This window comes from Cololabis saira, chromosome 3 (assembly GCF_033807715.1).
Source record: "Cololabis saira isolate AMF1-May2022 chromosome 3, fColSai1.1, whole genome shotgun sequence".
NCBI classification, from domain to species: domain Eukaryota; kingdom Metazoa; phylum Chordata; class Actinopteri; order Beloniformes; family Belonidae; genus Cololabis; species Cololabis saira.
The window spans coordinates 30,521,729-30,544,812 of NC_084589.1; the positions used below are offsets into that span (position 1 = coordinate 30,521,729).

Consider the following 23,084-nt stretch of genomic DNA (forward strand, 5'->3'; position numbering starts at 1 on the left):
TTGCTCATGAGCTAACCGCCTGCAGTTTTGAGAAGGACCTTCATCAGGTGAACATGGATTTGGTCCCTGTAACTTCCCTGTCCCGTATACCCTGTCCTCTCCCTCTTCATCTCACACTGGGACATTTGCTCTCTTCCCACTATCATTCTGTCTCTCTTTTGCTTTTGTGTCCTGCTGTGATTTCATCTGTACATCAGAGCTTCATTGCCCTTTTATGATCATGTATAATAATTTTTTTTTAAATCTTTTTATTATTTTTTCAAGTTAATATTCCTTATATATATTTTATATATATGATAGCAGTAGAATTTTTTTTTTACTTCAGATACGACATTTGTACATTTTATGGTTCCATGGCAAAACTTTCACACCTCTCTAAGCTGCAGCTTTTTGCCCTCTACACAGGTTTGGATATTTTGATATTTTGTCTAAACATAGTCCTGAAAATAAGAAGTTAATCTTTGAATGTTATATTAATGGTCAAGCGTTTGTTTAGTTGTGTATTACTATTTTTAGCTGCTCATTCCATGTGCTTTCCAAGATGTCTTCGTCTGCAGTGGTCAGGGCGTGTCCTTCGTCTTGCTTGTCCCATCAGTATGTATTACATGTTGTGACAGGGGGTTTGGCATCGTATCTGGCATGCAGTCATGACAGGGGTGTACGACATAAGTTTAGGAAGTTACTTTGGAGTGTTTTTATATGCATGTTTTGGTTGTTACTGTGGCTAACAATAGTCGTGTAAAGGAGAGTGTGTAACAGTGTGGTGTCCCGTATTTTTGCAGACGGAAGACAAGGTGGGTGTCAGCGCCTTGACAGAGTCACGGACATGCTTCAGGCCTTAGACTGATCACATTTGGTGCAAACAAAGAATGCAACATTTGCATGCATACACTCCTCAAACTTAGCCTTGTGCTCCTGTACTGATGCAACACAAATATGGCTAAGTATTTCAAACCGGATTGTGAAGGAATGGGTTTGATTGTTGAGATTAGGGGGGTTATTTATATGTTTGTATTTAACAGGAGAACAGAAGACTATTAAAGTTTAACATATCTATTGTAAAGGGTAGTAAACTGTAAAGGCAGTGCATGGCTGCTCCATATACTTTGGTGGCATTCAAATGCAACCAACCTGCAACCTGCAAAGTATAAAACATTTTATAACATTATATGCATGGCATATGTCATGCATATTTACTTGTTACTCAGTCTTTTTTTCATGTTTTGCTTTTCATATAAATCTTCTACTGATTTTAACCCATCCATCCTCTTTACCCATATTAATTACATTTCAGATTCCATCCCAATTAAATGTATGCCGTTTTCCCATCCACTGTGTTTCTCCTCAACATTTTCATTTATTTTCACTGTCTTTTGGCATTTCTGATCTCCATTCTTCTGCCTTTCTTTTCCTGTTCCTCTTTGTTTTGCGTGGCGACTCTTTTCTCCACCTGTCGTCTGCCCTCAATCCTTTCTCTCCCCCTCACCTCCCACCTTCCCTGTCCTCTCCCACCTTCCCTCCCTTCAGTAGGAAAGTGATGCGCAGCGAGAGCGCCCGTGTGGACCGGCACCCGTCTCGGCGCCGTGGCTCTTCTCGGGCCAAACAGTCTCGCTCCCGTAGCGATGTGGACCTCCAGCCTCCCTCTTCCACCACAACACCTGCCCTGCTCACCCCCCAGCACCACCATCCGTAAGATGGGCAAACCTGCTCTCGACGCCTCTCTGGCTGGACTGCACAGCAGGGACAGACAGAATGCCAGCAATTAGAAATAAAACAGGATCAGTGCAACCACATCTCTCTTTCAGAATTTTTTAAAGACCTTTTTAGAGTAATGGTACACTTAACAGTTACTAATGTGGATGGTGTGAACTATTTTCTGATGGCATGCATGTTTCTTCTCCTGTAAAACGAATCAGTTCGGCTGACAGTTTCATTGACTCACAGTTGACAGTTAGATGGATGTGTTTCTAATGTGCTGTGACCAACAGGGAGGGAGTAAGAGTTACACAGCACTCTTGTTTCATTGAAACATCGAGGCTCTTTACTGGAATGATTTTTAAGTTAGACTAGTATTGACTGAAAATTCAAATGGCAGCTCTTTATCAAAGGTTAGATGTTTCCTTAATGGAAATCATGATAATGGTCAGATATTGTCTGTCAGTACTCGAGATGGAAAGACTTGAAATATCCTGAGTCACCTTCATTCAGCAATTTACTGTAACTCATTAAAACTGCTCCCCCCAGGTTGCCGGCTTTTGCCTGGTGGTGCATGTCTCATCATACCCCGTATCCCAAGTTGTCACTGTGTGCATGCAATCGGTAAAATAGTTTTCAGCTTCAGTACCAGTCTCCAAAGACATGGTGCAACAACAGAGACTTGATAAACTAAGTTGAAAACACACAAAATGATAAAACAACATGCATAAGATTATTTCTTCCCTTTGATTTGGAACGGCACTGCCCAGACCCCCCTCCACCAACATATTGTTAGTTTGGCACTAATTTGGCCTCTAAGACAAGGCCATTTATTCATTTATGTAGCATATTTTAAGCACAACGGCAAGCCAGAGTGCTTTAGTTAGGCAAAACAATGCATCAGAATATTACAAACGATGGAGACTAAAAGCAGCAGTAAAATGTATAATGTTTTTATAGCATGATTATTTTTAATCACCTAACAGATGTATTTGTTGGCTTGGCAGTCCTCCAGGTCGCTACAGTTTTAGGAGAAACACTGATTAATATGATAAAAGTAGGAAGCCATAATTTTCTGTTTAACAGTGGGTCTTTGTTTTGAACAAAGATCATTAATTGATCATAAATATAAACAACCAGTAGCTGGTTATGTGGAAGATTTACTAAATGGTATTGCTACTGCCTGTGGTTGATGTCAGGTTCTACTTGATGTTTTAGCTACAAGGAAAATGAGTGTAACATTCACAGACAGTTTATCTGCTAAATATTCCTTCTAGCTTTTTATCATTTAAAAAAAAATCCTGCAGCCTGCAATCCACAGCTGCTATCGCTCCACAAGCAATTTTCTGCAGGAATGTGTGTCATCATTTGATAACTGCCAGGGTGATCCTGTTTTGAAGTAGAGGTTGCTGTTTATAAACCTGTTCTTCTCACCTGCTTCAGTGTTGAGGGACCGGCCGTAAGTCCTGAAGGCCCCGGCCACTCCCCCACCACGCCCTCCCCACAGCTGGAGGAGATGGAGCCACGGTTCAGGGAGTTTGAGCACGACCCACCCAACTGGAGGGAGGCAGCAAGGGAGGCAGGACCTCCTGAAGCTCTGTCCAGCCTCAGCAAGAAGGAGATGAAGAGGCAAGAGGTCATAAATGGTGAGATGAAGCAAGGCAAAAAGTTCCTGGAACATCTGTTTTTAAAGATCTTTTTGATTTCACTCACCCTTTACCTCGTCTTTTTACCTTTTTTAGAATTGTTTGCAACTGAACACGCCCATGTACGAATGTTAAGTGTGCTTCAGTTGATCTTCTCAAAGCCCTTGGAGAGAGAGGAGCTCCTGACCTCCACTGAGGTGGCAGCCATTTTTCCCAACCTGGATGAGATCATTGAAATGCACTGTAAGTGCTGCTGCAAATACTTTTTTCTTTGTTCTTCCACAGTATACTTGTCTTTTAGTTGATGCTTCAACCGAGTGTATAACATAAGGTGTATGTTCCCCTTTTTGTTTAGTGGTTGTAACAGTGCTGGAACAAAACAAAAAGGAGATTTAATAATGTATACCATATCATTGTGTCTGATTCTCAGATAATTTCTACGAGAACCTGAAGAAACAGCGTTTGAATGACAGTTTCATAGTGAAATCTATCTCCACCACATTACTCAACAGAGTGAGTTATGGGTTTTTTTTGTTTTTTTCCACAGTTTTGTGTTTCGAGATCAGTCCAACTAATGTGTATTAATGGTCATTGTAATGTAACAGCTACTGTATACAGTTATGATTGTGTTTGGTTAACAAAAGCTGAAAACCATCTGAGCAAGTAAATAATAATTTAGTATGCATACTGATTATTAGTTCTTTTGTTGCCTCTATTCCTTTAGTTTTTTCCATTTTTCTCTTATGCCGACCACTAAGCATTGTCCTGTTATGTGTTTTAGTTTGGTGGCACGGAGGGAGAGTGGTTCCAGAAACTGACAGCACGGTTCTGCAGCCACCAGTCATATGCCCTGGATCAGATCAAGAGGCAGAGGAAAGAGGCCCGCTTCAACTCTTTCATTCTGGTACCACTAACACACTCAGCCTAAATATGAACTCTTAAAGAGTTTACTAGTAAATGGGCACGGGTGCACTCACAGCTGCAAGAAGTCTAAGCCATGACTGTGCGTATCAATCCCAGGAGGCAGAGAGCAGACCGCAGTGTCGCAGGCTGCAGCTCAAGGACATTATTCCGATCGAGATGCAGAGACTCACAAAGTATCCGCTGCTGCTGGAGAATATTGCAAAGAACACAGGTGTGTACGTGTGTAAATGTGTATGTGTGTCATTTGTGTTCTCTTCTGTTCTCTGTCTTTAGTGTGTCGATGCAGCCCCACAACATGACATAATAAATTAACAAAGAATAATAACGATTAAACTACTTCCTTATTCGTAAAAGTCCAGAATCAAGTCAACATATGTAATATATAACAAATCCAAACATATTAAAGGCACATTGAGGAGAGCATACATCTTGTACCTTCAACTTTGATTTCATGCACAGGAGAAATAGATATAAAATGAGTTAGTTTTACCTGCTAAGTGTTTTATTCTTGTTGTTGTTATTAATTGCATAAAGTGCTAAACATACAGTATATAGGCTTTACAAAAAAAAATGTGTCCGGATAAATTGTGTCCAAGGGTATTGGATAAATAATCTGGGAAAAGTCAGACTCCTTGATGGTTCCTTGCACACAAAAAACCGAGATTTACAACCAGCAAGATTTGTAGCACACCACAATTTGACCAATGGGACGTCATCAGCTTTTTTGCATCTCTTAAACCCCCTGAAGCTGTAATGATGTTTGTTTAAAGCTCCAACTGTAATATGCATATTCAGTTTGATGTAACAGTTTAAGTGATTAGTCTGGACCCGGCATTTAGGATGACTTAACTTTGTCTAAAAATGTCAAAGGGGGGAAAAAAACAGCCCCTTCTTATATTTGGGTCAATATGATATGTTATCCAATACTGTACAGAAAATCTTACATTTTGTGAGTAAGAGAGGGTTCATCAACAGGACCTCTTTCTCAGATGTATGTTTGGATGATGACTTATTTTAACAATCATATAATTACACAAAAAGAAAATGTTACTGATGTTTTGTGTTCTCAAACTGAACAACCCACAAAATGATTAACAATATACTATTACTTTATGAATAACTTGATTTTATCGTGGCACTATTATGTGAATGAAGACTATTATGTAATGAAGAATGAGTTTCCTGAACAGCAAATATATAATTGTGTCAAAAAACAACAATTGCTAGACGTCTTTGTTTGGACTCTTTCTGCAGAGGACCCATCAGAGAAGGAGATGATCCTGCAGAGTGCCGAGTGCTGTAGAAAGATCCTCAACATTGTGAATGAAGAGGTCAAAGTGATGGAGAACCTCTTGGTGAGAAACACAACTCGGTGTTGAGTTAACTAATTACGCATTAGTTAACATTAACGCATTCAAATCATCAGTAGTGAACTGTTAGAAACCAGTCTAACACTTGAATCGCCCTATCCCAGACTCTAAAGGAATACCAGCGTAAACTGGACACGTCAGGACTCAAACCCAGCAATGAGCTTTATAGTGAATACAAGGTACTTTTCTTACAACAAACATTGTGCTTTACTCATACTTTTCCACTACTATAGTTTCTACTATACTAACATTTTCTTGTTATACTTATTCTTTTCTTTCTTTTTCAAACCAGAGCATTGACTTGACTCAGAGGAAAATGCTCTTCGAAGGTCCACTCACCTGGAGATTCACCAAGGAGAAGGCTGTTGGTAAATACTTGCATGTATTGTTGGTGCAAAAGATGAAAATGGTACATTAATGCTAAAAACTTGAACAAAGTTTCATAGTCGACACAATCAGATACAGATGTGGACAAATTTGTTGGTTCCCTGCTTTTATAGGAACAAAAAGAATCCACAATGCTCACAGAAATAACTTGACATTGATGAAGTAATAAATAATAATAAATAAATAATGCTTTCGAACCCTAATTTCACATCACTTTTTGATATTTTTAAATAGAAATTGCTCCGATAGGAAACCAAGCTGTTCTGCAGCTGCTTGATACCTACTGTACTTCCCCTTTCATTATTAGTTCAGCCTGTCACATAAATATCAATGTATTTAAGATTCAAGACTTTACAAGACTCAAGATGGTAAAGGGTATGAACTTTGTGAACGACTGAAATTTGTAAAACCTTAAATAATTGGGAAACAGAGCTATCAGAATTGTCTCAAGCGTATGAGGTACTCAAAAAGAATGTGGAGTGGACATAGTTAATCGTCTGGCTTTCCTTCTGCCCTGTACCACTCCCTTTGTGTTTCAGAGGTGCAGTGTGTGCTGCTTGTGGACATGCTGGTGCTCCTGCAGAAACAAGATGACAAGATGGTCCTCAAATGCCAAAGCAAGAGTAACATTGCTGTGCAGGAAGGCAAGCAGATGTTGAGCCCTATTATAAAGCTGGACTCAGTCTTCCTCCGTGAGGTGGCAACAGGTTAGATGCACACAGCAGTACAGAAGTTAAACAAGCAAATACAGGCCACTTCCACTTTTGGATCAGTATTACTTGCTTTTGCGATTACTGTTTTTTATTCATTTTCTTTCAGATCGAAAGGCTTTTTACGTGATATTCACCTGGGATAGCGGCGCTCAAATCTATGAATTAGTGGCCGGGACTGTGGGAGAAATGAGGACGTGAGTGACGTGGAGAATTATTTGACCATTCACGATAAAGTTAATTAAAAGATGAACTTGAACCTTTTTGATCTCTGCATATTTTTTTTTATTTTTTAGTTGGACAGATGTGATAAAGTCAGCAGTAGATGATCTGAAGAAGAGCGGTGCCCCCATGAGGTTGCCAGTGCCTCCAGGAGCCGGAGGAGCTCCCTTCAGTCCCACTGCGTATGTTTTGTTGGATGTAGTAAAATAAAATATGTCCTTTATCTGCCAGATTCTATGTTGTCATTTTTCTTGTTGGCTCCTCTCCATCAGGCTTCATCCTCCTTTAAGTCCAACTGAGAATGGAAGTTTAAAAAGCAGCAGTGGTAAGAGCACATCGACTTGTACACTAAATAAACTGTTTATTTTCATTGTTTCAGTATTCTGAAGCTCTGACTCAAATATAAGTCCCGTCTCCTTCTGTACATCAAGATAAGGACAGGTTGAATGACGACAAGGCTACAGATCCCAGGCACAGGCTGATAGATTTCCTGTCGGACAAAGGCTTTGACTTGATAGGCCACTCCAACAGTGATCAGGAAAAGCTGGCCAACAGTGCTGTGGATGAATGTAATTAAGTCTTCCTTGAACCTTTCATGCTTTTGTAAATATCTTTTTTTCCTTTTTCGCCTCAAAGTAGATTGCCTCCGATAATAAAATAGTAAATCTGACTCCTCTTTTTAGTGATGTCGCTGAAAAGGCTTTTGATCGGCAGCATCAGTCTATCAGAGGACTCCCAATTTGATGACGGACATGATGATGAGCAAGTAGAGAGGCCCAGTCAGGAAATGGAAAACTCTCTGTCACCAGGTAGGTTTTGTGTTGTTTTTTTTTATATTTAAAAGAAATTGAATGTTTGTAGGGATATATGAGATGCTCAGTATCTCTATTGACCTGCTAAAGTACAATTTGCAGGCCATTAGCTAAGGCAAACCCTTAGCAAATAGTTTCTGTGTCCACAGAAGAAAGCCAGACCACAGACACGGGTGCTGAGGAGATGAATACCAACACTTGTGAAAATGAAGGTGCGGAGACCAAAGGAGATAAGGATGGGAGCATCAGCGCACCCCTGGTGTTGTCTCAGGAGAGGAAGGAGGAGGTGTGCAGGAGGCTTCACAGCCTGGAGAAACAGCTGAAGAGACTACAGGTAAGTGGAGAGGGAGATGGATGAGGACATTTAGGAGAGAGCTGGTTGTATGACAGTAGCAGGTAAAGATGTGAGACAACAAAAGATTGGAGCCGAGAGGATCCGGGCATTTCAATGAGGATGACTTAAGAAAGGAGTGAACAGACAAAAGGGGGCAAAATGGCACAAAAGAGAAGCTAAAGAATAGAAAACCATTTATCCACTGCTGTTACTGCGTTGCTGGAAATTGCCTTGTGAAATTGGACTTCTCTTTTCAAAAAGGGAAAAAAAAAAGCTTTTATGTGTAATGCTTGTAATAGAATGTCAGGAAATGGCAAGGGAGACAAAGAGTGGATGTTAAGAGGAGGAATTGCATAATTCTGAGTTAGTTCTCGGAACCTAAGGTGATATTGATTTTTGTGTTGCAGATTGTAGAAGAAGAGCACCACAGACTGCAGGAGGCCCTTTCTAAGTTCTCACTGGAGGGGGGCAACTTCCAGTAAGACGCCATCACACCACCTGCTGGCCACTAGGTGAGAAAAGTAGACTAGATTCTTAAAGCAGGTCAGAGTCCTGAAATGTAACTTAATATTTGTGTATGTTTTGATGTTATACCTCACCTGGGTCTATTCTAATTTTGTATTCAATGAAAAACAGTCTCAATTTTTCAAACCTGCTCCCACTGATTTAAACGCAAACATTTCCCGGACTGATGCTGCTGGCACTTCTGCTGGTTTCATTTACCTCTGTAGTTTTGTGCATGTAAAGTCAGTGTCAAGCTTTAAGAGATATTTTAATTAAGAAGATACCGGTAATGATAAAATTTGGGAAAAAAGATCAAAGAAGGGATTAGTTGTCCTCCCCACCAATCTCTAGTGCAAGTTATGGCTTTGTTCATCATCCATCTTACAATCTTTACAAGTAGTTTCCTTGTGTTAAAACTTTCCCTTATTTTCTCCTCTGTTTTTTAGGTTTTTAGTGGCTCTGGTTTGGGCTGAGTGACTTTCGGAGGCTTTCCCGGAAATTCCTAAACCCTCATACATCTTGCCTGGATCCTTGCTGCATTATTTCCTTGTATCACAGCTGTTTGCAGCCAAGCAGGAAGGTTTCTGCCTGCCAGAGGAATGCAATGGCTTTGTGCACAGTGCAGTGGTTCAGTGATGGAACATGGGAAGTGTGTGCTTGCATATGTGTGTGTCTGGGTGCATGCTTGGAAGAAAGCTATACAAAGAAGAAGATGACAAAAAGAAAAATATCCTACTTTTGAGAGGGGGGGGGGATTCCCAGAGGTGCCAAAAGAAATCGAGCAATACTTTGCTGGGAGAAAGATGCTGCCTAACAAAACCTAGTAATTTAATTCTGCCGTAACACACATATGCACACCAAAAAAACATGCATGCTGGGAAATAATTTACAGTAAGACATATAATGTTACAATGTACAGTAAATGGAAAAAAGCTTGAAGGACTAATGTAGCAATAGAAGATGCATTGAAGAGCTACTGCTGATAAACAGTGTGTATGTATATGTGTGTTTGTGTATATATAAATATACATATATATGCACACACTTAGTTATTTGTAATCGATGCCAAAGTACAACAGAGATGCACTTTTTTCTGATCTAAACAAGCTGAACACACTGCTTTTTGCCAAATGTATTAGTCAAACTTTCTAATTCCGGATGGTTTTTGATCAGATGGGCTTCAGCCCTTATTAGCGAAAATATGTTTGCAAGAGAGTGTGTGTATGTGTGTTACAAGGATTTTAATTAAAGACCTGTTGTTTGGATAGCTCCTACTGTTCTGAGGTCTCATGAAAGCATTTATAAATAGTGGCACTATTGGCAATCATGCTGTTTATATTGGTGATTTAATTGTATGTACTGCTTTTATTTATTTCTCTAAGTCTTGTTAGGTCAGTGAGTTGCCTCGACCGAGTTATACTGTTACAACACTGGGTCGAAAAGAGAGTAATGTGCAGGAGTGGGACGAGGCCAAAGAAGGCAAGCCTGGGATGTGTGACGGTAACTGAGGTATAGAGAGAGAAAAAGATTGATGTAGGTTTGAGAAGTGGGTTTAAGTTGTTATTTTGGTTTATATATCTTGAATTAGAGAGTCACAAGAAAGCTAATCATGTTGACGAATAGCGCGGACATGCACACGGATGCATACAGAGAGCCCAGTACTACAGATTTGTTAAGAAGTTCCAGAAACATTTCTGCAGTATCAACTTCCCACAGAGACGGTAAACAGTTCCTGATCCAAAACGCATGAGTTGGGGTTATAATTTGTATTATAAGCGATTGGAAACATGTTTTTGTTTATGACAAAAAAAATAATATTCTACCTTTTGTATTGGTGTTTATGTAAAAATTGAGCTATCTTTGTATTTTACTGAGATTGTAATTATAATTATTGTGATATATTTTCCGAGTAATGGCATAACTGAGGCTGTACACACAGGACCAAATAGATAACAAGAACCATTAGATCCTCATTCAAACTAACTTTCTGAGCGGCATGCCAAATCTGCAGAGTTGCATGTCAGAAAAAGGCTGAGTGGTGACCCATTAATGCATCGAGCAGCTTTTTCTCTTCCCAAACATGAAGCAACTTGACATGAAGAGGTTTTAGAAGCACAATCAATAATAAAACAGTGGATGTTCAGAGAAAAATTAATTTACAAATGAACAAAAAAATAGAAAGATGAAGTATGTTAAGTTGCTATGGCCGTATGACCAAACTCAAACAGAATTTGCAGGTTACCAGTTTCTAATATACAATTTCTAAGACAAAAATGGGCAAAATAATGAATGAAAATTATGTTTTCAGGTTCTTTTTTTTCCCTTACTGTGTGTCACAATGTGTAAGTAAAAGCTCGACTGCCACAGGTTGTATTGTCCTGCATAGAGGACTAAAGACCAAGGACTGTTAAACCTCTGCGACTAAATATAGCACATGAGACCAGGGAAGAAAAAAGAAAAAAGCGGCAACAAGACAATAAAACCAGATGGGGTTACAAGGGAAACTGTAGAGGATTTGGAGGAAGGAAAACTGTAGTCTCATTTCAATGATGCTCTTATAGTCTCTGTAATCATAATCACTTCCTCACATACATTCTCATTGTTGTTGCTACAACAACAAATTCTACTTTCTGAACCTACTGAACCTCAGTATGTTTACTCAGTTTAATGACTTGAGTGCCAGAGGTTGCAGAATTATAAGTTTGTTGTCGAAAGTGACTGTTATATTTCCTTATGTCTTCCTCTTAGAAATTGTACATAAATCGTAGCTTGAAGGAAAAAAAAAAGATGAACAGTCTTCCTTGACAGTAATCACTCTTTCCTCTCATGCAGTTTTACCAGAAGTGGTTGTCTATTTCATTGGACTTTAAACAGGTTGAGGAAGTTTGTTTTTTTCCATTATTTTTCAGTTAAGCTTCTCAGTTATACTATGCATTTGCATTACGGTGAGAGAGATGGGACTTGTCTGTAACTTGCCCATGCATGAACAAATTGAACAAATATGCAAATACGGTTACCACGGTTTTTAGTGTCAACTTGTCCTGTATTGTTGGTGTTCAACACATCTTTCGGACACATTTAAGGAGATCATCTCAGTGAGGGGTTTATATTTGTTATGATCTTTAGTGGTCAACTGGTAAAAATTCAAAAATCGCCAACATTCATTGATAACTTCAATCTTCATTGGCTGATGGTCGGTATAGGCTTTTCTTGCTTTCTCCCTCTCTCTTGCTCCTTCATATGCCATTTTGTTCCTCATGTATTATCCATAAGATGTATAAAAAGTGTATTTATAGAGCAGTGCCTTGTTCTGACCATCATGTTGCTTGATAAAGGGCTCTTAAGTCAAAAGGTCCTGCTTGTTTTGGTAGCTTCCATGGCCCTGGCATCACACATTGAGAGAAACTAAATGAAATGACTAATAAGCAGTGAGCGATCATCCCCGGTCGCTAAATGGATGGGTTCTAAGTTGACGGCTGCATTTTAACGTTGATCAAACTTGGCCTCCTTTTGCCTCCATTTCCATTACATCAGCGTTCTTTGAGCCCACTTAGCTCAGCCAGATCCTTATTTAGTAAAAACACTGCTCCTTGTTGTACTGGCCTATGCCATCTTGTCTATCTATAAGCAATGAATATGCAAGAACTATATTGTGTATTTTGGTATTGATTTTTTTTTTTTTTTTTTTTTTTTAATTGTGTAAGAGGCTCTTAAATGATGTATACCTAAGATAATTGTGGTACGTTCTGTTTTTTAATTTTTAATTTTTTAAATAAACTGGGGAAATAACTAATTCTTTTGTCATTTTATGGAGAAAAGTCAATTACAGCTCTAACTCGGACAAGAAAAGCAGGTTTGGAAGGTTAAAAACGGTTTAGATGTTGTCTATTCAGTTAAATCTTGCAATGACTATAAAATAGTTAATTATGGTATTTTCAAAAGAAAGTCTTTCAGCTCCATGGTTTTAAATAGTTTAGGACATGAAGTTCATTTTGTGTAAATTGTCATTAGTTATGTAATATAAAATAAGCGAAAATGTCAAAGCGATTAGTGAAAAAGAAATTACACCCTGTGATTCAACAGCCTGTAGAGGAAACTTCAACAGCAAGAACTGGGGGCGGTCCATATCTGAACAACATTATGAGTCAGTATGGTGAAGTTTTTGATCTTTTTCTTTTTCACATTTCTTCCACTCATGGAGATTTCCAGAAATTGGCGTATGCACAGGCCCCCCACAGCGTTTCTATCAGATTTAGGTCTAGACTTTAACTGGACCTTTGCAGCATCTTGATATAGTCTCCCATTTTTTCCTGCAGCCATTCCTTTGAAGATATTCTGCTGTACTTGGGATCGTTGTTTTTGGTGTCTGACCCAATTCTGACCAAGTTTCTGCTGTTGGATATGAAACTTTTTTACAGCACACCGTAGTTCAAGGCTGACCTGATGACTACAATGACTGCATGATAAACCACCAGCCCTCCACCATCGGCCCTCAGGCAGAATGAGGCGTTTGTGATCATTTGTTGTTTTCACTGATGCCAAACATTTCACCTTTGGTCTCGTCTTTCCAAAGGCCAGACGGTCTCTTAATCAAGCAATGGGCAAAATGTCTCAGTTTCAAAATCTGATATGTCGTATATTTTGGGGATTCAAAAGGGGTTTCATGAGACTTGTAAATGATTGCATTCTGTTTTTATTTATATTTTACACTGTGTCCATTTTTTTTTTTTTGAATTGGTCTTGTACACAGGTTTATTTCCTGTTCTTTTCTTTTCATTGTATATCCTTTTGAGATTAAATGTATAAAACGCATATACAGTGCAATGTTTTTTTATATCTGCTCAGAAACTATGTTTATGCAAATAAGGGGCAGTGCAAATTCATTCAAGCATAAATCCTGACAGAGAGGCACAAAAACACCATTGTGTTCACAAAAAAGAGAAGACTAGACCATTGTAGTGTGTAGAATCTCACTTGACTTTTGTTATCTTTCTTTCTTGGATACAACTTTTCTTTTTTTTGAGAAAACAAACATGGCTGTTGCCGTTTTCTTTGTCTTTGGCAGCTTGGTGGGTGAGTTGCATTCAATTCTTATGAGGAAACTTTTCTTTATTTTTAGAAAGAAATGACTTGATGAATGTTAAAATCATATTGTAGAATGGCTGACTTGAATAGTTGTTTTTTGGGGGGATTTGGTAGAAAAGTGGCATTCATATATTTACGGAGTAAATACACAACAGTACGTTCTTTACACTATATTTTTAGCTGCAGCTTCTTTTGGGTTCTGCTTCAGTGAACAACATTTCCTGTCAGAACAGACAGCAGAGCTGTCAAGTTTAGTTTCTGCTCTGTTAGTTTTACTGAGTTTAGCTGAACATTTCACAGCTCATTTTATTTATTAGTGTATTAAACACCTTTATGTCCATTGTTAAGGTCTGTTGAAGACAGAGTATACAGTCACAATAAAGAAATCTAACAAATAAACAAAAGCAATCAAAGGTAATTACTTTCTTCCTTGCAGGTGTTATTGCTCAGGAAATGCGTCTGGAGGCGGACAGGCCCTCAATGAGGGTCACTGTCTCTGACCAAGCTACCTTGAAATGCTGCTGCAACAAAGAGCCATCAAATTTCACATGGATCAAATATCAATCAAATTCTAAAATGGTACATGTGACACTGTCAGATTTTGTGGTTAAAGGTAATCAGTCTGTGCATCGTGATTTATGGTGCGGCACACTCACCTTCAAGTCGGTCCAGCTGAATGACACTGGGCTGTACCAATGTTACCTGACTGGAACCATCTTTACGTACGGCACCTACCTGCAGGTCTATGGTGAGTATGTGGGAGGAGGGTATATGAAGTCTAATCATCGCTCACAGCTCATAAGCCATAAATCCTGTTAGCCTTAGTCTATCTGGCATATGTGTGAGTGGCAACATCCCTACAGAAATGTTGGTCTTAGCTACTCTGAAATGCTTCTTGTATATTAATCTCATTAAAAAGAGATGACATATGTGGAAAGGTAAAACCACCTAACGATTGGGATTTTGAGATAACCAGCATTAGTTTGCAAAAGCACGTTACTATAACCTAACAATACAAGCAATTGTATTTTAAACTGTTTTTCTACCACATTATTACGTTACGTAAAGCAGCCGTCTCATACCAAATCGTATAAGTCTGTTAAGTAATTATTTTGTTTGCCAGCTTTTTCTTTCTTTTTTTTCTTTCCCACTCAAGCTTTTCTCAGATGTTCACTTGTGCTACAAAACAAATGTTTTTTTTTTGTTTGTTTTGGTTGTTAACTTTGTTTCTCCTCTGAACTTTCTATGCATGATTAGAGCCAATGAAGAAAACAATAAATCTCAGTGAAAGCACCAAAAACACAATCCTGATGGTTGAAGGAATCCTACTGTTTCTCTGTGTGCTGGTCCCATCTTCCATTCTTCTGTTTAAGGTCAGAAAGCCTTGATTTCCAAAGTTCCCAAGGGAATGTATTGGATTACCATTTATGTCAACATATAAGAATAATCAACATTCTGCAATCTAGTGCTCATGTTCACATATTTGACTGCAGAGAGCAGAGCCCTTCTTAAATTTTTTTTCTTCATTTTTTTGACATAGAGCCTGGTGTTGTTTTTCTTTTTAAATAGGACTTTGCACAATTTCACAAATTTAACATATTTTGTTCTCCCCCTCACAGTCAAACAGGCTGAATGAGCTGGAAATGAAGAAAGCAAAGAGAGAAGAGGAAAACATATATCAGGTGAACATTAAATGAGTCGCTTCCTCTTTGACTCAAACATGTCTTGGCAGAGACTTTTTCAAGCCCCTTTGCACAAAGCAGAAACATACAAATGAAAGAACACTTTATCTTGTGGCACTAATCAATTTCTTATAAATACTTTATGTTTCAATGGTTTCGTGTTTTCTTGATTCCTTTCATCCTTTATCTCATACACCAGGGGCTAAATCTGGATGACTGTTGTACAACATATGATCAGATTGAACGCTCCCAGGCACAGGACCCCTACCAGGATGTGGGCAACATTATGGAAGAAAGGGAAGAAATTCAGCTGGAGAAACCATGAAGGAAAATGGAGACACAAAAAACAAGTCTTTTTCAGACATTACAATTGTTTTAAAGCAAGCTTATGGCAGCGAACACTGGATTTGAGAACATTTTGTACATATGATAAATGTAAACCTTTAGCTTCTGAAATCCTATTGCTTGATCAGAATATTTTAAGGATTGTAATAGCAATTGCCAAACAAATCACATCACCGGGTTCATTTAATCGGGACTGTCGCCAGAATCTTTTTTTTTTCATGTTCACTACTTTTGTTAATTCAAAAGTAGCTATTTGCATTGCTGCTTTTTTCTTTTCTGAACCCTGACACAATTATATATACAGACTGTAGCAAAAAAAGATCCCATATATTCAGATTATGGCTTTGAATAATAGTGTGCAATTTAAAAATTCCTAGATGAACTTGCTTATGAGATTATTATTTTTAAAGGCATATTGTTAATTTTTACTTGCATATAATACTTTTATCGTGTTTTCATGCTTGAATTACTATATGCAGAACATACTGGAGATATACAGGAATGCTGAAATATTAATAAATCTCCTACAAATGGCTCTAAACTGTGTGATTATTAAACATCGCCTTAATCTGCAACCTGGTGAATCAGGCTCAGTATTATTTCAACAAAAGGTACAATTGAATTACTATATGTATAACATACTGGAGATATACAAGAATGTTGAAATATTAATAAAACTCCTACAAATGGCTCTAAACTGTGTGATTATTAAACATCGCCCTAATCTGCAACCTGATGAATCAGGCTCAGTATTTTAACAAATGGTACAATTGAATTACTATATGTATAACATACTGGAGATATACAAGAATGCTGAAATATTAATAAAACTCCTACAAATGGCTCTAAACTGTGTGATTATTAAACATTACCTTAATCTGCAACCTGGTGAATCAGGCTCAGTATTATTTTAACAAATTGTACAATTGAATTACTATATGTATAACATACTGGAGATATACAGGAATGCTGAAATATTAATAAAACTCCTACAAATTGCTCTAAACTGTGTGATTATTAAACATCGCCTTAATCTGCAACCTGGTGAATGGGATCAAACTCAGTGTTATTTAAACAAATTGTACAACCAGGCCAACTGGGCGGGGACGCTTTTATTTGTGAGCGTTGTGATTGGCTGTTGCAGCATGGAGCGGCCGTTGATTGGCTACATTACTAGTCGGGGGCGGGGCTTCGGGGCTGCCAGGTAGGTATGTAGGGGAGATATGAAAGGCGGTGCGTAAACAGAGCAGGCGAAGATGGCGTCCGGCAAGAAACCGGGGGGGAATGGCAAGTTGGAGAGGGGTATAAATGGACGACGGTCCTCCAAATTGAAAGAAGGTCCCGTGGGTGAGTTTTTGATTAGGGTTGTGTCACCCTCGCCCACTGCCACTCTTCCTTTTATACGATAATTACCCCCCTGCCGCTAGCGTTCGTTAGCATCCAGGTTAAGGCTGATTTATAGTCCCGCGTTACACCAACGCAGAGCCTACGGCGTAGGGTACGTGCGTTCCGCGTACCCTACGGCGTAGGCTCTGCGTCGTTTTAGATCCAGGCTTTAGCCGTACTCTGGTACTGTAGCAGCCGCTTCTTGTCACTGGGGTGTAACATCAAAAGGGGGCATTGCTCATTTGCATACGAAGATTTTTCTTTTAATTCATCTTTTTTTATTCATTTAAAGAGATGTCCTATCAGCCTCTGTCCCTTGTGTGTTTGTAGTTAGGATCCCCCCCTTACTTCAGAGCTGCAGCAGAGTATTGATGGTTCAAACATTAGCAGTGATAGTCATGTCATCTCTGATTTTGACTATTTTTATGAATAAATGCCATGCACATGTTTTTTGTTTTTTTCAAATAAACTTTTCACGTTCTGTGCCCCTAGTCTCAGCCGCTGAGCCTGACAGGACCCACTTGAGCAGGTACTCTTACTAGAGGGGAGGGGACGAGATTAACCAGATTAACCTGCAAGTGTGACACATGAGTGGGACGATGGGCTTTGTTGTTGTACGCAGCTGAGCTTCAATTCATCTATTAAACGAGCTGAACGTGCAACTGTAACTGCTTAAGACCACTGTGTCACAAGATCAGGCTGACTAGGGCTAAAAAAACAGACAAACTCTTGAGTTATGTGACTTTTCAGGACCGGTGGGATGCTGTAGGATTTATCCCCCCACCAATTTTCTCTAGTCTTTATCTGTAACTGGATCGACCGAATGGTTGCAATATTTAAATGCTTCTAAAAGCCTTGTCTTTTCTGTATATCTCATACATCAGTCATTCCATTTAATGTGTGAACTTAGCCCTACATTGGTTGGTGGGGGTGGGGGTTGGTGGGTCTGCTGTCTTATTGTTCCTTGTTTCCTGTTGTTGCCTTTTGACCTTGTGAGTGTTTATGAAGTCACTCTGTGGGGTCCTCCGCTTTTGTTGATTTATATTTTTAACACATTTCCTACAGATTCACAGTCATTATCATCATCAAGCATGATAAATACAAAAAAAATAAAAAATGGACCAGACACTATATCTTACGGCATTAACCATTTAAAATAAAAACACCGACGGGAGAACTTACTCTAAATGAGAAATCTTTACTCTCTCCTCCTATAGGCAGATGATAGCATTTTGCATTAAATGGGATTTTCATGACAAGAAATAGCCAGTGTTTTCATGTCTTAGGGTGTATTTAGGGTGTATTTATTCAGACCCATTTGAGGGCGGCATCTCTTTTTATGCTTGATTAGGGGAAAAAAAAAAGAGCTGTAGGTTTCATAGTAGCCCTGGTTAACACAAAATGAGCACAAAAATATTTGTAAATGACACACCAGTAAGTCAAATGGGACTTAAATATGTCATTGAGGGATATTTTCAAAGATACAATTAGTAATAATGTTCAATTGGAGGTGAGGGTTTGCAAGTTGTCGTGTAAGATCGAGAAGCCTCTTAAGGTTGTAACAATCAGCTGACATCCAATTATTAGTTTTATTTGAAAAGGCAAAATGTCGACTGCACTGGGGATCTTAACATCTGAAGGGAAAAAAAATGAAATCATGAAGATATACCGCTAGCTATCTAACACTAGATTTGAAGGTAGAACTCGGTAGATCCATTATCTAAGATAAACTCATGACACTAGTGGCGATGAACATTACTAATTGTAACACCAGCTAACTTTTATGAGGCAAAGTTTGTTTTGCTATGTTAAATCTTAGAAGTCAAAAGCCTTGCTGCTGTGATTTATCTTAGAACAAATCTAGACTTTCATTTCATTTAATTATTTATTCAAACAGGTTAAAACAAAAACAAAATAATCAGAATACATAAAATGTATATACCGAAAAAAAAAAAAAAAAACCCAAAGAAAACCATAAGCAAAACAAAGCAAATTAAAAAGACAAATCTTTATGTAAATAAATATTTCCTGTTTGAAAGGGTGTAGGATGAAGTTTCAAAAAACTAAAACATCCTTGTTGATCTTCTGGACGTCAAATTGGCAGCTTAATCCCAAAGCAGACATTTTGTACCGTTTTATTTGGATTGAGGAATAAAAAAACTCTTGCTTATCCTCTCAGTACAGTATGCCTATAATCGGTATTACAAGTACACTAGGCACATTGTTTGTTTTTTTGTTTTTCCCTATGGAGCTGAAAGCTACCAATAGTTTGTGTCTGCAGACCCGGAGGCCGCAGTCTCAGACCCATGGTTTCAGACCCCTTGTGTTTTTGAGATGGTGTCATTTACTGGATGACTGTAAAACTGCAACTGCAGTTCTAGACCCCAACAAACGGCTAAATGCAAACACAACTAGATGGTAACAATGGATTACATCTCTGTGCTTTATTACCGTACACAGGAATTTGCATTACATGTTTTATCTTATCTCATTGTAACTCAGCTCATTGGGCTACATATAAAGGAGTTTGAACAAACAAATAACAGTCGACGTTTTATTGTTAAAATTAAGCATTTATAAGCCTGAACAAAGAACCCAGTGCCAAAAACAGCATGCCAAGCAGCAGCCAGATTGGTGAGTCTCGTGTGACCAATGTCAAGGAAGTAATATCCACACCTTCACAGGTGCAGCCAATGAAGCAATTACTCCCATGCAGCAAAGCCAACAGGGATGCAGAGGGGTGTAAAAATCATTAAAACATGCTCTTCAGCAGCTGATAACAGGAAACTCTGGTAGTTTTGAGTTCTCCAACTTTTTATTTTTGTTATTAAAAAATGACAAGTGAATACTACTGTGGGAGAGGAGTCTGTTCAGGAGGAGAGCTTTTTTTTTTATTTGGTTGTTTTTGTGGTGTCAAAATGAAGATGTAGGACCTCTGCATCATGAGAAATGTCAACTTTGTTCCCAACAGGAGTGATGAGGTTAAAACGGAGTGTACATATTGTTATAATTCTGATTCGGAGAACGACTTTAATAAATAGATGGATTTCAGAAAACGACTTTGATAAATACAAGGATACATCACATGAACTTCTCTGTGATGTGGTTGCTAGGATACATGCTAAAAACCCTGAGGAACTTTTAATAAAAATAACATCATGACCTTAATGAAAGTCAAACATGACTAAGTCATGTGTCCCTGATAGGTTTGCTGAGGGATGTGGTGGAGAGATTTACACTGAAGATATTGGACATTCTCAGATCATCCCCTTCATGACACCATGATGGACTGAAACATGGATGTGGTGGGCATCTCTGTGTTCAGTGCAGGACGGAGAGGTCCTTCACTTCTGTAGCCATTAGGGCTTCTCAGTTGTTCTGAAAATGGTAGATGATCTAACAATCAAATATATCTCCCTTTGGGGATTGATAAAGTTATTGTATTTTCTTATTATTAAAAGCAAAATATAAAATAGTTGTGGGTTTCAAACCTTTAAATACACTGACTTAAACCTGAACTTGTTTCTTGTCTCTTGTTTATGTCCAGCTGCTGCTCTGCATTATTATTGTTTGCTGGTTGGTTTTTATGGTTTGATCCAAGAATTACATTTTTTTTTTAAATAATTGTCAGCACTTTAAAAATTGGCACTACACTGCTCAGACCCATTTATTAAAAAGAAGAAAAAAAAACAAAACCATTAAAACGTCTGGTCTATGGTGACCAGTTTTCAGTTTTGTTGTGTACATTTCAGACAAACACTGAAACCTGTTTTATTTATTTATTTATTTATTTTCTATTGTGGACCTTCTCACACATATCTGCAGAGAAAAGAAACATCTATCAGAAAAGTGGAAAAAAAATAAATAAATAATAGCCATATTGAAGTGCAGGTTCGTGTGTCCTGCATTTACTTAATTGTGTGGGTTGAAGTAGAAGGGCTGCTAATGGACAGCAGGTCTTGCATCAGTCCAATACTGGCATATTTTCCCTTTCTGGATTTTTATGTACAACTGAAAAAGAGGGAGCCTAATTAATCAAAGTTTGTATTTTTTCTAAAACAAAATATTTAAGTACAGGTAATGTGATATAAATGTAAATAATAAAAATGTATATATATATTTTTTTTAAACTACAAAACGCATAATGTGACTCAAAAAGAACAACTTACATTATTGTATTCATGATTTAGTGAACTTGTAACTAATTGTGAATTTTGCTTCATAACTACTGATATGTTGCTGCCTTTCAGACAATGTAAACAGTTTCATACTTTTATAAAAACTGGCCTGAAGCCTAAGTGTTCTGTTTATTATAAAAGCTGATTCATTAATTTATGTTTAATTTGTCATGACGTTTTAAGTTTAATCAAACTAAATGTGCGTGTCAAACATTAGCGTTTTTTCCAGCAACGTAGGCTATACTGTTACCGACTGTCTTATATTGAAATTTGACGTACCTTTCAGACTATCACTGTAAATTGTGTCAAATAAATAAACTCATTACAGTTGAACGTTATTTCATTTTCAAATTAAAAGCAACAGTTTGACAATATTAAATAAATGTGATTCGTGGTCAATACTCACTTTCTAATCGCCGTGTTGCTTTTGAAAGGAAATAGATGTCCCTGTCACAAAAGCATAAGGGGTCAAACTGCCGATCTGAGACTGCAGTCTCCGGGTCTGCAGACACATGCTTCTCAAAGTTAGCATAGGTCCCTGTGTAACTGATACTCAAAAGCCATTTGCTCATCTGTGTTAATGGGGCGTGTCTTAACAATAGGTCAATCCTGTAATTACTAGTCTGCTAATAGAGCCTCATCAAAGCTTCATTAACAGACATTTTTTGGCAGTTAATTGAGCCTTTCTACAACATGTCATTTGTTATCACAGGAAACGCAGAGGTAATTACATCAATAGCTTAGATGTGTGTCCCAATAAGTAATCTATTCCGTGATGTGACAGTAAGCCGATATACACGGTACTAAAACAAACTGATTAAAATAATATATCTGTTTATCATAATTCACAACTGTCTTTTCCTTACTTTGACATCTCAAGATGTCTTTCACAAACCCAGAGAGCTGAATATTTATTAATTTTCCCCCGTGTTATTTGTGCATCTCTGTTTGTGAGTGAAAGGTCATGTCTCATCAAGTTGTGGAACAGTCATCCATCTGTCAAAAAGGCCACTCTGGGGTTTCCTAGGAAAAAATGTTTCTCAAATTATAATTTCGTGATCTATTTTGAGGTTTTCACATGTTTGCTTTTCTCTCCATGCTTTCTTGAACTTTGGCATTTCTCAAGAGTTGGTCAGAAGTAGTACATCAATGAAGTTCAGCATTCAGAAATCAAACATAAGCTTTAAGAAAACATGATACTACACTATTATAGTGGACAGTTGTAGGTTCATGTTAAGTAAAGAGCATTATTACGGTTACTAATTCTATCTCAATAAAGCCCCCAAATGAATACTTTTTCAATGGTATAAAACCATATTCATGTTTGTCTTTGTTTGTTATTTGTAGACTTATCATTTTTACGAATCTGAACTTTTGGGTAAAGCAAAAAATGGCTTATTTTGTGTTCTGGGAAATGTTCTATTAATCTCTTAATTTGATCAAATTTAATCAGTAATAGCATAGTAATTGGTTCTGTTACTTTGTCTTTGAAAGCCAAGAACTTTTGACATTGTAAAATATTGCTGTCCTCTCATGGCTGCATCTCTGCCACAGCTGAATATGTTGCCAACTGAGCTGAAGGTCAGAGGGTGTGGAAAGCTCAATAGCCAATGGCAAAACAGCTCACGAGACTAGAATAAAGTTTAACTGGGTGAGGGTTGGTCATAGACTCCTGTTTTTATTTAAAGGTGCATGGTATGAAGGAACAGAACTAAAGAACGGACAGGATGTTACTGGACAGCATACTTGGTTTTTAGTAGGTTGCACATAGAGGGCGTGACATTATGCAGACGGGAAATTGCCA

The 23,084-nt window shown here is 38.1% G+C and overlaps 3 protein-coding genes across 9 annotated transcripts in view; all 3 read left to right on the top strand.

Moving 5' to 3' along the window:
- Nucleotides 1-12,393, top strand: part of arhgef1b (Rho guanine nucleotide exchange factor (GEF) 1b) — a 47,772-nt gene extending 35,379 nt beyond the window's left edge. For 3 of the 5 annotated variants that reach the window (XM_061717193.1, XM_061717195.1, XM_061717197.1), the window contains 18 exons: nucleotides 1,528-1,689; nucleotides 3,139-3,341; nucleotides 3,438-3,584; nucleotides 3,772-3,854; nucleotides 4,123-4,245; nucleotides 4,362-4,476; nucleotides 5,520-5,620; nucleotides 5,740-5,814; nucleotides 5,928-6,003; nucleotides 6,562-6,729; nucleotides 6,842-6,929; nucleotides 7,029-7,136; nucleotides 7,227-7,279; nucleotides 7,386-7,523; nucleotides 7,638-7,763; nucleotides 7,916-8,100; nucleotides 8,508-8,612; nucleotides 9,051-12,393. In XM_061717193.1, the coding sequence (XP_061573177.1) occupies nucleotides 1,528-1,689; nucleotides 3,139-3,341; nucleotides 3,438-3,584; nucleotides 3,772-3,854; nucleotides 4,123-4,245; nucleotides 4,362-4,476; nucleotides 5,520-5,620; nucleotides 5,740-5,814; nucleotides 5,928-6,003; nucleotides 6,562-6,729; nucleotides 6,842-6,929; nucleotides 7,029-7,136; nucleotides 7,227-7,279; nucleotides 7,386-7,523; nucleotides 7,638-7,763; nucleotides 7,916-8,100; nucleotides 8,508-8,582 (2,026 nt within the window). In that variant the 3' untranslated portion in view covers nucleotides 8,583-8,612; nucleotides 9,051-12,393. The remainder of the gene's footprint in view (nucleotides 1-1,527; nucleotides 1,690-3,138; nucleotides 3,342-3,437; nucleotides 3,585-3,771; nucleotides 3,855-4,122; nucleotides 4,246-4,361; nucleotides 4,477-5,519; nucleotides 5,621-5,739; nucleotides 5,815-5,927; nucleotides 6,004-6,561; nucleotides 6,730-6,841; nucleotides 6,930-7,028; nucleotides 7,137-7,226; nucleotides 7,280-7,385; nucleotides 7,524-7,637; nucleotides 7,764-7,915; nucleotides 8,101-8,507; nucleotides 8,613-9,050) is intronic. The other 2 variants (XM_061717194.1, XM_061717196.1) reach the window with 2 other exon arrangements.
- A 1,162-nt stretch (nucleotides 12,394-13,555) lies between these two features.
- Nucleotides 13,556-16,602, top strand: cd79a (CD79a molecule, immunoglobulin-associated alpha). Its single transcript, XM_061718451.1, has 5 exons — nucleotides 13,556-13,677; nucleotides 14,126-14,437; nucleotides 14,947-15,062; nucleotides 15,309-15,371; nucleotides 15,571-16,602. The coding sequence occupies exons 1-5, from the start codon at nucleotides 13,638-13,640 to the stop codon at nucleotides 15,694-15,696; spliced, it is 657 nt and encodes a 218-aa protein (XP_061574435.1). The 5' UTR covers nucleotides 13,556-13,637; the 3' UTR covers nucleotides 15,697-16,602.
- Nucleotides 16,603-16,960: 358 nt separating this feature from the next.
- lipeb (lipase, hormone-sensitive b) overlaps nucleotides 16,961-23,084 on the top strand; it is a 32,767-nt gene continuing 26,643 nt past the window's right edge. For 2 of the 3 annotated variants that reach the window (XM_061717198.1, XM_061717199.1), the window contains exons 1-2: nucleotides 16,961-17,063; nucleotides 17,595-17,631. In XM_061717198.1, the coding sequence (XP_061573182.1) occupies nucleotides 16,973-17,063; nucleotides 17,595-17,631 (128 nt within the window). In that variant the 5' untranslated portion in view covers nucleotides 16,961-16,972. The remainder of the gene's footprint in view (nucleotides 17,064-17,594; nucleotides 17,632-23,084) is intronic. The other variant, XM_061717200.1, reaches the window with a different exon arrangement.